Source organism: Mustela putorius, unplaced genomic scaffold (assembly GCF_011764305.1).
Source record: "Mustela putorius furo isolate JIRA1106 unplaced genomic scaffold, ASM1176430v1.1 tig00003867_pilon_pilon_pilon, whole genome shotgun sequence".
In the NCBI taxonomy this organism is placed as follows: domain Eukaryota; kingdom Metazoa; phylum Chordata; class Mammalia; order Carnivora; family Mustelidae; genus Mustela; species Mustela putorius.
In genome coordinates this window covers 12,286,020-12,302,520 of record NW_025422019.1, presented here as the reverse complement: position 1 = coordinate 12,302,520, position 16,501 = coordinate 12,286,020, and the positions used below count along the sequence as shown (strand labels likewise).

The 16,501-nt window shown below is 35.2% G+C and overlaps 1 protein-coding gene across 2 annotated transcripts in view; it reads left to right on the top strand.

Moving 5' to 3' along the window:
* The window catches only part of DPP10 (dipeptidyl peptidase like 10), a 1,364,876-nt gene that overhangs the window by 1,199,001 nt on the left and 149,374 nt on the right, over window positions 1-16,501 (top strand). For both annotated transcript variants that reach the window (XM_004773359.3, NM_001310171.1), the window contains 2 exon segments: window positions 12,078-12,130; window positions 12,231-12,312. In XM_004773359.3, coding sequence (XP_004773416.2) covers window positions 12,078-12,130; window positions 12,231-12,312 — 135 coding nt within the window.

Here is a 16,501-nt window from a genome sequence, read left to right as displayed (position 1 = left end):
CACTGGCTCCTGCTCTCTCTATAGATAAGCTCGAAAGAAAGAAAGAAAGAAAGAAAGAAAGAAAGAGAAATACAACCAATTTCTGTACATTGATTTTATATCTTACAACTTTACTGAGCTCATTTATTTGTTTTAGATTTTTTTTTAATTGTTCTAGTACTTTTTCGTGAACTCTTTAAGGCTTTCTGTATGGTGTCACATCATCTACAAATAGTGATGGTTTTATTTATTCCTCTCCAGTTTGGATGCCTTTTGTTTTCTGTTTGTTTGTTTGTTTTGCCTAATTGCTGTGTGTAGGACTTCCAGTACTACATTGAATGAAGTGGCAAGAGTGGACATCTTTCTCTTATTCCTAATCTTAAAGAAAAAGCTTTCAGCTTCTTAATGTATATGATGTCAGCCATGGGTTTGTCATATATGCCTTTTGTTATGGTGATATATGTTCCTATACTCATTATGTCGAGAGTATTTATCATAAATGTTAAATGTTGTCAAGTGATTTTCTGCATCTGTTGAGATGATCATATGATTTTTCCTTTTCCTTTTGCTAATGTAGTATATCACATTGAATGGCTTGTTGATGTTGAACCATCGTGCATCCCTGTATAAATCCTGATTGTGTTATATGATACTATTGATGTATTGTATTCAGTTTGCCAATATTTTGGGGGGATTTTGCATCTATATTCATCAGGGATATTGACTTCTAATTTTCTTTTTCTTTTCTTTCTTCCTTTCCTTTCTTTTCCTTTTCTTCCTTTCTTTCCTCTTTCCTGTCCTTTCTTTCTTTCCTTCTTTCCTGTCCTTTCTCTTCCTTTCTCTCCCTCCCTCTCTCTCTCTGTCTCTCTCCCCCTCCTTCCCTCTCCCCCACCCACCTTCCTCCCCCATCTCTCACCTTCCTCCTCACCCATATTCCTCCCTTCCTTCCTTCCATCTTGTAATGTCTGGTTTTGGTATCAGGGTACTGCTAGCCTCTTCAACTTTTTGGAACAGTTTGAGAAGTATAGGTAGTAACACTTTAAATATTTGGTAGAATTCACCTGTGAAGCCATATGGTCCTAAACCTTTGTCTTGGGGGAATTTTTAAATTACTGATTTGATTTCATTACTTACAATCAATCTATTCAGATATTCTGTTTCTTTTTGATTCAGTCTTATAAGATTGTGCACTTCTAGTAATTTTATCCATTTCTTCTAGTTGTTTTTAATGTGTTTACATATAATTATTCATAGTATTCTCTTATGATCCTTTGTACTTCTGTAGTGTCCATTATAAATTCTCTTTCATGTTGGATTCTATTCATTTGATCCCTTTCTCTTTGTCTCTTGATGAGTCTGGCTAGACATTTCCTGATTTTTTTCATTGCAAAGAACCAGCTTTTAGTTTCACTGAAATTTTAGGCTCTATTTTATTTATTTCTGCTCTGATCTTTGTCCATTTCTTTCCTTCTACTAAAGTTGGATTTGGTTTTGTTGTTGTTGTTGTTGCGATTATTTTTGCATTTTTTAAAAAAATTCTGGATCCTTTAGGTGTAAAATTAAATTGGGGGGGTGATTTTTCTTATTTCTTGAGGTAGGCCTGTATCACGATGAATTTCCTTCTTGTCGCTGCATTTGGTGCATCTCATAGATTTTGAAATATTGTATTTCTCGTAAGGTATTTTTTTAATTTTGATTCTTTGATTTCTTTGTTGACCTATTGATGGTTCAGTAGCATGTTGTTTTGCCTCCATGTATTTGTGTTTTTTCCAGTTTTCTTGTAACTAATTTTTAGTTTCATAATATCATAGTTAGAAAAGATGCATGATAGGACTTTAACATTCCTTAACTTACAGGTTCTGTTATGGCCTAACCAGTGACATATCAAGAAGAATGTACCATGTGCATCTGACAAGAAAATGTATTCAGTAGTTGGATGAAATATTGTGTGTATACATACATACATATATATATATATGTATATATGTATGTATTAAGTCCAACTGGTCTACTCTGTATTTTAAGGCCATTGTTTTCAAATTGATTTTCTGTCTGGGTGATCCATTGACGTAAGTGAGATATTAAAGTCCTTACTAATATTGTCTTATTGACAATTTCTTTCTTTATGTCTATTACTGTTTGCTTTATATATTTAGGTGCTTCTATCTTGGATGCATAAATATTAGTGAATGTTATGTCTTCTTCTTAGAGGACATTATTATTATGTAATATCCTTCTTGTCTTTGTAACAGTGTTTATTTTAAAGTTTATTTCATCTGGTATGAGTATTGCTAATCCAACTCTTTTTCTTTCCATTTTCATAGAATATATTTTCCCATTGCTTCGTTTTCAGTCTGTGTATGCCTTTTGGTTTGAAATATGTCTTGATTGTACTATAGAACTGGGTCTTATTTTTTGTTTTTTTAAAAATGTATAATTAATTAGCATATGATGTTATATTAGTTTGAGGTGTAGAAGTATAATGATTCACCAATTCTATACATTACTCATTACTCATCATTTTAAGTGTACTCTTAATCCTCTTTATCTGTTTCACTCACCCAGGTCCCCTCTGGTGATTGTTAATTTGCTCTCTACATTTAAGAGTGTTTTTTGGTTCTCTCTCTCTCTCTCTCTCATTTTTTCCCTCTTTTGTTTGTCTTCTTAATCTCACATAAGAATGAAATCATATGGGTTTATCTTTCCTTATCTGACCTGTTTCACTTAGCATTATACATTCTAGGTATATTCATATTGTTGTCAGTGGCAAAATCTCATTCTTTTTATGACTCAGTAATATTCCATTGTGTATCTATACTATATCTTCTTTATCCACTCATCAATTGACATTTGGGTTGCTTCTATATCCTGGGTATTGTCAATAATGCTGCCATAAACATAGGGGAACATGTATCTCTTCAGATTAGTATTTTGTTTTCTTTGGATAAATATCCAGGAGTAGGATTACTGGATCATATGGTAATTGTATTTTAATTTTTTGAGAAACCCCTGTACTGCTTCCTACAATGGCTCTCTTATTTTGTTATTGTTTCCATTTTTTTTTATTTATTCAGCCACTGTACGTCTTTTGATTAGAGCATTTAGCCCATTTACATTTAAAGTAATTATTGGTAAGTATGTACTTATAGCTATTTTCTTAATTCATTTATAGTTGTCTTTGTAGTTCTCCATTCCCTTCTTCTCTTGGACTTACTTTATGATTTTATGGCTTTCTTTTGTATTATGTTTAGGTTTCTTTATCTTTATTTTTTGTAAATCTATTGTAGGTTTTTAGTTTGTAGTTACTATGAGGTTCATACATACTGATGTATCTATACAGTAGACTATTTTACACTGCTCAAATGCATTCTAACAGCGCTGCATTTTTATTTCCCCACCCTGTTTTTTTAATGACATATTTTACATCTTTGTGTGTGTATCCTTTAACTACCAATTGTGTTACAGGTGATTTCACTATTCCTTGTCCTTTAAGCTTCATACCGGCTTTTTAAGTGGCAAATCCATAGTCTTTTATGTTTATATACATATATGCCTTTGCCAGTGACATTTGTTCTTTCATATACTTTCCTATTTCTAATCATTGCTTTTGTTTTTCAATTAAACAAGACCCTTTAACATGTCTTGTAAGGCTAGTTTACTAGTGATAAACCAATTTTTGTTTTGCTGGGAAACTTTATCTCTCCCTCAGCTGTGAATGATAACCTTGCCAGGTAGATTATTTCTGGTTGTAAGTTTGTTTGTTTGTTTGTTTTTCCTTTTAGCACTTTAAATATATCCTGTTACTTTACTCTTTCCTGCAAAGTTCTGCTAAAAAATCAGCTTATAGACTTATAGTGTTTTTCTATATGTAGATAATTTGTTTTTCTTTTGCTGCCTTTTAGATTCTCTGTTTACCTTTAACTAATTCTTGTACATCATCTAACCTTTTGTTGCTTCCCCGTTGTGTATTTTCATTTTGGTTACCATATTTTGTAGCTTTGATTGGTTCTTTCTTCTATTTTCTCTTTGTTGAAGTCCATCCTCATTGTGTTCTTGCATTTTTCTCTCACTTTTGTTAAGCAGTGTTATGACCATTTACTTTGAGGTCTTTATCAGGTAAATTACTAATCTCTATTTTATTAGTCTTGTGTGTGATTTTTTCTTATCCTTTTATTTGGAACCTATTTCTGTGTCTCCTCATTTTGATTGATTTTCCACATTAAACAAACACATAAAGATATTATGAATTAGGTGATATAGCTACTTCTACCAGTCTTGAAGGAGTGGACTTGTGTCTGAGTATTATTTTTTAATGAACTGTGTATACCATTATCAAGCCAGCTGGGGCTGAAGCTGGCACAGGCTGGAGGTGATCTGAAGATGTGTAGCACTGGGCTGCCTTGATGTGATTGCTGGAGCTGGTGTGTGCCAGGAACCCAAGGTGCATTGGGCAGCCCTGGTAGGCCAGATAGAGTGCCTGGACCCCACTCTCACCTGTGCTATTAGTGTGGAGAAGGAACATAAAAAATAGGGGCGACTGGGTGGCTCAGTGGGATAAGCCGCTGCCTTCGGCTTAGGTCATGATCTCAGGGTCTTGGGATTGAGTCCCACATCAGGCTCTCTGCTCAGCAGGGAGCCTGCTTCCCTTCCTCTCTCTCTCTGCCTGTCTCTCTGCCTACTTGTGATCTCTGTCTCTCTGTCAAATAAATAAATAAATAAATCTTTAAAAAAAAAGTGGTGCTCACCAGCACCTCTGACTCTAGAAAGGTTGCTAGCAATTTCCTACCTGTGTCTCAGATTCTCTAAGGTTAGTAAATCAATTTTTGTTTTTTTTCTCATGTAGACTCTAGTTGCCCTTTAATCTACTGGGGTTTTTGTTTTTTGCTTATCCATTTGCTTGCTTGCTTTTTGCTGTTCCCCAGGGCAGGGGAGAGTCTGTTCACAGACCCTTTAGTCATATCTGTCCCTACTGCAGGTATCACATCAGGGAGTGGAGTTCCTGTCATTACTATGTCTCTGTCTCTTCTACCCTTGTCTTTGTGGTCTTTCTAGTGTGTGTCATGCAGAAGCGGTTCAGTTGGCCAGTAGTTCTTTGGAGAAAGCACTCTACATGTAGATGTAGATTGGGTGTGTCTGTGAGAGAAAGTGAATTAAGGGTCTTCTTAAGCCAGGTTGGATGGACCCTCTGTTCATAAGACTTTTTTTTTTTTTTCAAGAAAGTAACATGTTGCCAATTAAAATAGGTTTGAGTTTTTCTTGCTTTATTCTCTTGGTATAACCTCATGTAATAACTAAATAATTTCTATATAGGTTTTTGGTTTATTTTTTAGATTTTCTTAAAATTAATTATTTGACAGAGATCACAAGTAGGCAGAGAGGCAGGCAGAGAGAGAGAGGAGGCAGGCTCCCTGCCAAGCAGAGAGCCTGATGTGGGACTCGATCCCCGGACCTTGAGATCATGACCCAAACTGAGGGCAGAGGCTTAACCCACTGAGCCACCCAGGCACCCCTCTAAATAGTTTTTCCTCTAATTTTTGTAACAAAACAGTTGGATATACCTACTTTCTGCATTTTTCTGATAAGCAGATGAAATATTTTAAATAAGTTACTGAAGAAAACACAAATTAAGAATTGATACCATTGAAATTAATGAATAACTTTTTCACCAAAATTTTTGGGGAATGAATTGACCACTCTTCTAAGTTACATACGTGGCTCACCTGTAAAATACCTGTATATGGAAATATTCTCATTCTTCCCTTTCTAGTTCTAGCACTACGTGGAAACAAGTTTGAGTTTGTCTCTCACTGTGTCCTCTTGCAATATATTTATTTCTGCAGTGACAGGCTAGAGAGAAAAGTAGTTTATACATGGTTAGATGATGTATAAATTTATTTCAGTACAAATTGAAAATCCACTGCACCACTGTTAGTAATTGACCTTTAAATGCTCTTCAGGTTATCAAACCAGATATTTTCAATGATGGTACACTGGAAATAGTTTAATACCAGTTGGTGTGAAAGTAGCTCATTTGCATTAATTAATGTGGAAAGGTCTGGTATATGAAAATATTTTATTACAAAGAGTGGCATTGTCAATGAGGTTGGTACTCTAATCAGAGGTATATTATGGGGAAAGTTCTGTGTCAAATAATTGGGAAACTTGGGTTATGGAGTATCATTGAAATGAAATTTGCATTATAGACATCTCATGAACATCTAAGAACAACTTGAAGGGGGTTTGTTTATGATGAACAGTTAATTTATTTAACAGGGAATATATCAGAGAATGATTTATTCTGCTCACTCAAAGATCTCCTATTGTCTAATAAAGTATATTCTTCTTGTGCTGGCTGTTGATAATATTTAGCCCAGTTAGATTATATTCTGGGCACAGCAGTCCTACCTGAAATTGAGAATTGATGCCCAGGTAATTTTTAGTGTGCTGTCTGCTTTTAAAACTTGAATTGCCAGCCACCCATTTTCTCAAATAAAATAAATGTATTAAATGGAAACATATTTACCTAATACAATCTCCCATTAGATTTCTACTTACATTCTCTGCTGAAAGTATCATATTTCAATTCATGGTGGCTGTACTATTCAATTCAAAGTGAGTACATGATGAATGCTAAAATTGCCCAAATAAAATCCTACTTTCCAGATTGGAACACAACTAGACCCCATTAAGGCCAGGAAAAAATATAAATATTACTTTACTATGTATCTGTGTGGTGATGGCATCATGATGCCCATAGGTGAACAGAATGACTAAATTGGTTTTTTGGCAGATAGTCTTTTTTCCTATTAGCAAGTTTATTTTTATTTGTTTTTTTAATATAGGTTCTGGCATAAATAGAGCTGAATTTGAGCAATGTCTAAAGTTTTATCTTTCTCACCATCTTTTTATCTGTTTCACCATATTCAGTATTTTGCTATGTCTACCACTCACCATAATTGTGATACGATTAAAGAATCCTGTATGTGTGTGTGTGTGTGTGTGTGTGTGTGTGTGTGTGTGTTTATTTGGTACCACATTAAAATAGTCCTCACATGTTTGGAATCTGTAAGATTTAGATTCCAGTCTTGGTTTGACTAATTTTATATCCTAGATGAATAACATCTAAAAGTTTATGATGAATGTTAGATTAGAAAATGAATGAAATTTAGGGTTCCTGGGTGGCTCAGTGGGTTAAAGCCTCTGCCTTTGGCTCAGGTCATGGTCCCAGGGTCCTGGGATGGAGCCCCACATCGGGCTCTCTGCTCAATGGGGAGCCTGCTTCCTCCTCTCTCTCTCTGCCTATCTCCTCTACCTACTTATGATCTCTGTCTATCAAATAAATAAATAAAAATCTTTAAAAAAAGAAAATGAATGAAAGTAGATTAAAATAGTCATCAATGAATATTAATATAACTTTAATTTCCTCCCATATTTATTTTTCCTTTCAACAGTTCTTGTTCAATATTCACAAAGGTTTTTTTCTTACAGAGTTTTATAACTGTTTCTGTAGAACTGCTGCTTCTAATTTTAATTGTATTTACTACATTAGAGTATCCTTCTAGTCTAGTTCTTCACTGTGTAATATAGATAAAATTTTTCCAGCAACAGAGTCACTACTTATTCGTTTTAAAAGGTATTCCATTATCCTAGAACAAACTTGGCATCGTTATACCATTTACTTCCAAGAGAAACAAGTGCCCTTTTGCCTATACTGTCTTTTCTCTCACTGGCATTCTTTCATAAATGGTATTTACTCAGAGACTTGCTTCTTCACATTCTAGTTTTCCTAACTGTTTGAGTCAATGGCAAATCCATAATCCTATTTTAAATATTCTCCAGGCCATGAAAACGCATGCTATTTATACCAATTCGGCAGTTAAACTGCAGTGCAGAAAAAGCTTTGGCACCCTGAGATATAAACCTCTGGTTTAATCGTAAATTACTAGAGTGCCCTGTTCTTCTTTCTTGTAAGTGTAACTCTCCTTGACATGAATCTCCATAGAGTGTTAGGTAATAACTGATAGTCCAAGAAAAAAAATTGTGAAAAACAGCTAAAGGAGAAGGGGATTTACATTTTTAATCTGATCTATTAGATCATCTTTCCAAAATGAAATCTCTCTTCACTGTGGTAATCACAATTAATTCATGCCTACTCCTGTCAATAAATTTTTGGATGATGGCTTAATAGGTCTTTCAGAAATGAATCTTTTGCAAAGCGGGAGCAGTGCTTCCTGTCCCAGCTCCCTGAAAAAGAATGTGCACAGAGATTAAGTCACAGTAATCAGACAGACGTGAGCTTGAATTATTGTTCTGTCCCATACTCAAACTTTCAGTGCTTCCAGAGCCCATTATGTGAATTATGAATGATAGTATCCATTTCCTAATGTGCATTTAAATGTTAAATAATATATTTAAAGCACTTAGAAGAGTCCGATATATAGTATATGCTCAATTCAAGAATTGTTACTGTTATAGTTACAATCTTGAAGCCAAAAAGTATAATTGCAGATTTATTATCTACAAATCTTAATTTAACCATGACCTGCAACAGAGTATTCTAAACTAATGTAATGCTGCTTAACCTTGTCACCCTGACTGGATCAAGGGCTCCTTGGAGACAGAAATTACATTTATTATGGTTTTTGCGTTTGGCAAGGTACTTAACATATAAGCTTGCACATAATTAATATTCCATAAATATTTATAAACTGACAGATAAAATATAATAATAAAAATATCAACTGATATTCTTTTGTGTTATATCCTGTTCTTAAAATAATCTTTATTATCACAATCTTTTTTTTTTCTAATAGTGCTTAGTGCAGGGCTTGTGTCAAAGAAATTGCTTAACAGATATTTGTTAAATGAATGGCAGTAGCTAGTTTTCATTTATAAAACATGAATGCCACCATTCTGGAGAACTTCTGTATTTTTCTTGCATCCCAAGTTCTTGCAGCCCTTGAATATGCTTGCTTTTTTTTTTTTCCCCTCCAGTTATATATCATGCTACGTCTACATTACTAGTACAGTTGATCTTCACTATTTCTGGATTCCAGATTTCCAAATACCTGTTTTCTAAAATTTATTTGTAACCTCAAAATCAACCCTCACTGTGCTTTCTTAGGCATTCCCAGGCAGTGCAGAGCCACAAAACATTTTAGCAGCCTGATAGATACACCTTTTCCCAGCTGAGATCAAACAAGATGACACTCTGCCTCCTTGTTTCAGCTATCATACCTTAAATTAATGTCGCTTTCATGGTTCTTTCAATGTTCCAGTTTTCACACATCTGTGCTTTTTGCTGCAGGTTTGCTGTTTAAAATGCCCCCTAAGCAGAGTGCTGAAATGCTGTGTTGCTAGGTGCAAGAGAATGTGATGTGCTCTATTGGGAAAGCACACATGTCAGATAAACCGTATTCCCCATGAGTTACAATGCTGCTGGCCATGAGTTCAGTGTTAGGGAATCAACAATATTAAATATTAAATACAGCATCTTTACAAAGAAATACACATGAAACAAGGTTATGTACTGATGGGTTGATGAAAACGTTGCAACCAGACACTCACAGGAACCTAACCCTGTATTTCTTCTAGGAGGCTAGGGTTCAGTATTTGCTAATTCGCTGTTTACCATGACTTATAGAATAAAACTATAGCAAATAACAAGAACCAATCACTCTTAGTGATAGACACTTAAGTAATCAGCCTCTTCTTGAGGTTCCCAAAGTAATGTAGAAATGATAAGGATGAGCTTGCATTGTTGGATCTTAGGAAGCTTTCTGTACCACCCAGTACCTTTGGCATCATGAGGTTTAATGATTGGGCATCCCAAGGCCAGCTTCCAGGAATAAGCTTTGATCAAGTTTTTACATAGTATTTTTCAAGTTTGCCCCACTCCCACTACCTTTGCCATAACCATTCACACTGTGTAACAGGCAGTGGAACATTATTTGCAGAGATGCAATGAATATGTGATTTGTGGCTGTGAAATGTCTTTCTCCCTAAGGATCTCATCAGATGTTCAGTTTGGCTCTCATTATGCAGAAGCCAATCATTACAGGAAAAAGACTGTTCCTAACCTTTGTAACTCCAATTTTATCCTCTCAAATCCTGAAATAAGACTTACCTAGCTAATATAGAAGAGGAATCTAGGATAAAAGGAAATGAGGAAACGACGATAATAATAATAGACATACTATCCAAGGAGTGGGGAGTAGGGAGGAGAGAAATGGAGAGATAGAGAGAAATGCAGATTAACACAGTGAATTTAAACCAATGCACCTTAATACAGGTGTTCAGTAAAGCTAGATACAATTCTCTTTGAAAAAATGTCCCTTTTGAAATCTCTGTAACACTATGCAAACATATAAAAGGAAACCTCCACCTCTAACCCTGTCCAAGATCCCTTCTACTGCATACTGGTTCTATTCTCTTGTGGGCATAGAGTACTTTTTTAATGATCGAAAATTAAAAACAAGAAGTATTTGAGATATACTGGGAGTAAGCACGCATATGTGTGTGCACATGTGCATACACAAATGCACACATATGCACAGACATACACACACCAAAGATGAGCGGATTTACAGGAAAGCTGTAAGCTAGGAATAAAGGGCTACGTTCTAATTATCTGCAGATGGCAAGCTCTGTTTTTGTAAGACACATGTAGAGGAGGTGAAACCCTGTGACTTGTTACTAACACCCGTTCTGGGTTTGTACACAAGTCAAGATTAATTTCGTTATTGTAGTCTTCCACCTCAGCACATGAGCAAAAGGGAAAATGTGTTGGGCTAAGAAGTATATGAAGCAAGAAGTACCTCATTCGGAGGACTTTGTTTGGATTCCTTTGGATTCATACATTAAGAAGAGCCAGAAATCTCTATAACAAGAATTCTAGGAAGAGAGCAAAATTCAGTTGTTACATCTGGTTTGACTTGATTGTTTTGGCCTTATTTAACCAAAATAATAATGCACAGGAACTCTTTCTCTCAAAATGCATGTGCACTTAGCATTCAGCTACAGTGTGTTAGGTAATTAACAGACAGGGTGAATAGACAGACTCCTTTTACCCATAACGTCACTGGCACATTTGTTTGCTTGGAAGATGAAGCGCTCACTTGGCAGTTTGCTTTGGCAACAGGACTTTCTGAGATGGGGAAAAAAATGTTTGTAGAGGTAGTCACATTATTTATCTTTTGTCAGCTATAGTAGTAAATTCAAGGTTTAAAATTTGTAGTCAAATATGTAATTTTATCGAATACAGTGTGAATGCCAGAAGAGACACCAGGAAAAATTATTTTTGTTTCTACAACCATAGAGCAATGGCAATCTTAGATTTAACAGTTACATTTACAGGAATAGGAGAATAAAGCTTCATTATAAAACACAATACTATAATAAAGGGTAGAACAATTGCAATTACCATGCAAAGAGACAACACTAATATTTCCTTACCAAATATGTGGCCAATCATGTGTAGTTGAAGCTATTACTGCAGGAAGAAGAAATAAAAATTTGACTTCTAGGAAGTTTTCATTGACAGTATTATAATACTTGTGCAGTGTATAGCTACTACAGGAATCAAAAAGCTTTTCTGTAAAAATGAAAGTATTGATGTTAGTTTTCCCCTCAGATGTCCTGGGGAGGGAAAGGGAGAAATAGAAAAAGTTCAGGATATACGAGAGGAATTGGTCTAGTGTGACTGAAGCATACACTAGGTAAAGGGAAGTAGTGGACGGGAAAGCTGGAAAAGCAGGTAGAACCTGAATTATCACTATCTTCAAACATCGATGAAGCAGCTTGAGCTTTATTTTATAGGCAGTGAGGAATCCTTTAGCATTTCGAACGAGACAGCAATATAATCACAATTATACTAAGAATAGAGTGGATTGAGTAAGTGGATTGAACTGACCATCAGAACAGTCATGAAACTCCTGGAGGAAGGCTCAGAACTGTAATATTTCACATTTTGATTTCTCTCTAAAATCAGTTCTTAGATTTCTTCAATTTGATTGAGAACATGTCTACAGCTTAACATGGAGCTTTTATTCTAAAGTAAGGTCCATAACTCTTTTTTTCTTTTTTTTTTTAAATTTCAGATTTTTCATTATTCTTATACCGCTTCATATGTGATTTACAACATACACACTAGGTAAGTTCTTTGGTTTTCCGGTTTTCATGAGCAATTGTCCAGCTAAATTATTGACATAAATGTCAACTTGTTCATGTAAAAATATTTACCTTTTTTCAAGGGAAGTTTGGGAGTTAAATCCTCCAGAAGTAGAGGACTCCATCTTGCAGTATGCGGCCTGGGGTGTCCAAGGGCAACAGCTGGTAAGCACAGGCACTGGTCCTCACCACATGCTATCAGCCATGTTCCTGTGGAAAATATTTACAGAAGCCACTTCCTTGTGCACATTTCCTACTACACTTGATGTTTTCTATTTACATCTTTTATCTAGTATTCCAATTTAAGAATCTATTAGGTAATACCAGTATCATTTTTTCAAATTAATTAAAGAGGAAAAAAAGAGCTTGTAAAATAATGGGCGATTAAACTGCTAGTTCATAATGAAACCTAGAAGAGAGCCAGGAATACTGAGGTCTATTTCTGCGGATTTCCACTCCATATGTTGTCAAGTTTATTTCCTCTGAAAGCATTGTTTAGGGTGGATGTTTAAGAAAGTGATTTACACTTGACAGTGGTCTCTTAGGGGAATATTTCTTGAAATATTAGATTTTCAAATTTTCACAGACTCGATAGAATTACTAAAAAGAATTACTAAATTACTAAAGACAATGACTGATCCATAAAAGCAGTTTGACTAACACCATATTCTTGTCCTTGTCTCATGAAAAGTCTTAAAGACTTTAAGGGGATAGATACTGCTCAGAAAGTGGTATTTCTTGGTTATACAGTGTATGAGTGCTCAAATGTGATACATGCTGCCAAATGGATTTCCAAATTGCTTGAGTGTTTATACTACTGCCAATGACAGTGTAAGGGTTCCCTTTCTATGCTATATTCTTATCAACACCTACCTGGCTTTTCCAGACTATCATATCATATTGTTTCTTAGTAATAACATTATTGCTTCTTCCATTCCAATTTTTATATTTTCTGTTTTATTAAAATGTTCTTGCAATGGATAGATTATAAACAGCATGTTCGCCTTTACTTTTGTATATTTAAAAAAATTTATAACAGTGTATTTAGCATAACTATATAGGACTATCTCTGGGCCCATTCCATTACAATAGTCCTAAAAGTGGCAGTAGAAGATGCATAGGATATGCTAGATATGGAGATACCAGTTTTGGTTTAGAGAAGGCATGAATCAGTGCATCTGTGGACTGTGGTGAGTGGGCAGCCAGAAATGGGCAGGGGCTCTAGTCCTGCATGTTTTACTCTGATGCTGTCAACAAGAGAGCTTGTCTGTTATGCCAAAGGCAGATCCCAAACACCCAAACTTCTAGAAACTAGAAACCCTAGACAACTTCTTATTTGTGTCACTGGAGAGTCCTTAGGAAACTTTGAAACTTTTGTTTTAAATAACACTCATTAGAGAAACCTACACCTGTGCCAAAATAATAATTTGATACCCTTGAGCATGTAGTATTAATTACATGCATTTTCTTTGAAGATTCCTCCTTGTTACTAATTACTTATTCTTTAATACAGTCGGAAAAGTCATAGGAAAAAAGACTGAATGTTGACAAAAATCATAGATCTTCTCGTGGGAGTCAATTTTTATGTGCTTATATCCTGGGTCCATTGCTTACTAACTATTGACCTTGAGAATATTATTTAATCTGTCTGCCTTCCTTTCCTTATCTTTGACATTATGGCAGTAACAGTACTTCACCAACAGTGCTAGTCTGGTGTTTAATGTATAAATATAAAAGCACTTTGAATAAAATCTGTATTTTTATTATTTTAAAATATTAATTTAAATAAAATTATTACTTAAATATTATTTTAAATAAAAAATATTTTAAAATATCTTTGTCACTTGAAATTGAACTTGTCTAGGAGGTTTAGTTTCACTAGTTGTTTGGAAAATGAAGCCTAAGTTCTTTGTAATGGCATAGCCCAACATCCTTTGGGAAAGTTTTGGGATAAAGCCCATATTTTTCAAGGTTATTTTGGGTGCAAATGTAAACATAAATTCAATATAAATTGAAGGACACATCTCCACAAGTGCTAATGGTCCATTTCCTGTGAAATGACAGGCTTTGTCGATATTTGAAGCCATCAGCAAACTCAGCAATATGATTTTATTAGAGATGAGTCATTATAATACCTTAATTAGTTTTGTGTTAAATTAATTAAGGAGTCCCGTAGTGTTTATAAACTAAAGACAATTAATTTCTCATCCTTAATTCTCAGTTTCTAATTTTATTTGCTATAAAAGAAATCCCTGGCTGTATAGGAGAGAGGTAAGAGATTGACATAATTTATGGATAAGAGGGTCTGAATTACAACGCACAAGGAGAATTTTTCAGTAACAACAGACATGGGAGAAGTGAATTTGATGCAGCATACTTTGTGGGAAAAAAATAAAACTCTGACACAGTACGACATGCACTATTTAGAGCAAGTGGTGAGTAGATCACTTTAGTTATAGCAAATGTTTTATTAAAAGAAATGGTGGTCCTGGGGCGCCTGGGTGGCTCAGTGGGTTAAGCCACTGCCTTCGGCTCAGGTCATGATCTCAGGGTCCTGGGATCGAGTCCCGCATCGGGCTCTCTGCTCGGCAGGGAGCCTGCTTCCCTCTCTCTCTCTCTGCCTGCCTCTCTGTCTACTTGTGATTTCTCTCTGTCAAATAAATAAATAAAATCTTTAAAAAAAAAAAAAAAAAAAAGAAATGGTGGTCCTAAAACAGGAAAAATATCTTAATCATTCAACTGGAAAGGCTTCTGGTTTAAGAGGGTATGTCCTTTTTCTTTTCAAAAATAATTTTGTTTATAAAATATAAAAAATTATATAACAAAAAGTGAGGAAAAAAAATAATTTTGTCTTATAAAAAGTTAAAATCACTCATTGTAGGACATGTTCAAAATTTGTATATGAATTCATAGAAAAACCACATGTAAAAATAAAATACACTTATCTTATACCACAAGAATTTAAAGATTTTGAAAATCAGATGAACAGGTTTGAGCTTGAGCAGGGAAACATGATTTCACTGATTAGAACTTGAAATCTAAAATTAAAAAATCCTCAGCTCAAGGCCAGATCTCTTTTGCATTTTGTGATGTAAGGAAGGTTGCCAGTTCTAAGGTTGAGCTTACTTATATTAAAAATGACAGAAACTCACAACCACTCACAGTTAGATTTGAAGTTAAGATAGGGCATGTGCACAAGTCAAGATTCTCCAGAAAACAGAACCAATATTGTTTGTGTACACACACACACACACACACACACACAGATTCTGTCTAAAGGGAAGGTGGTAAGAGAGAGAGATTTTAAGGAATTGGCTCATGAGATTATGGAGCAGTCTGGCAGTCTAGAAACCCAGAGAAGAGTTAATTTTATAATCTTGAGCTGCAGTCCTGAGGCAGAAGTCCTTCAGGAAACCTGTTTTTGCTGGTAAAGCCTTCTACTGATTGGATAAGGACTGCTCACATTATTCTTTTCTAAAAATCAACTAATTGTAAATGTCATCACATCTACAAACTGCTTTCATGAAACATGTTTGACCAAGCAGCTGCATGCCATATACAGCCAACTTACCCATAACATTAGCCATCGCAGCATAGTAACTGCTTAATGAATGGCAGCCATCACTTCGATAGCTGAGCCCACTTGTCCTTTCCTGCAGTAACACACTGGAATTCCGTTGTATCATCTTCCGCCTAAATATCCCTTCTTCACTCGCTCGCCACTCTAATCCACCCAGCATCTGCAGAGGTATGTGTTAAAAATGCAGGCTCTTAACAACTCCCACAGGTTATAAAATGTCACTGATGTGACACACCAGATAGAGCTAAGGTGACACGTTGTCTGGCTCCTGCCACTCCATCGCAGAGCGGAAGCACAGATTTTTCTCCACACGGACCAAACTCTTTGCAGTTTCCAGAGAGTAACATATTGCTCCTTTGTGCCCCTGAGTCATTCCTCTTTGTGTACCAGGTCATTATTTTCTTTTCACCTGAAGTCTTTGTCCAAAGACTAAAATGCAAAATGCTAAATATTCATCTTCTCTGATACTTTTTCTCCAATATTTATATAGGCTAAGTGAATGACTTACTTCTCAGGATTCTAACATTCTTCTAGTTCAAATTACTTAATATTTTATTTACTTACATTGCTGTCTTCCACAATCATTTCCAGAGCAGATAGAATACAGAAGATGCTAAACATATCCCTCTTTTCCTCCCGCCCTTTTTCTCTATCTCTCTGTCTCTGTCTTCCCTCCTCTTCCTCCTTCTTTGTAAATGTCCATTTTAACAGGAGGCAAAATGTAGGTCTAATAAATAATCTGGTTCCATTGAGCAATGAATGAAAGGCTGACAG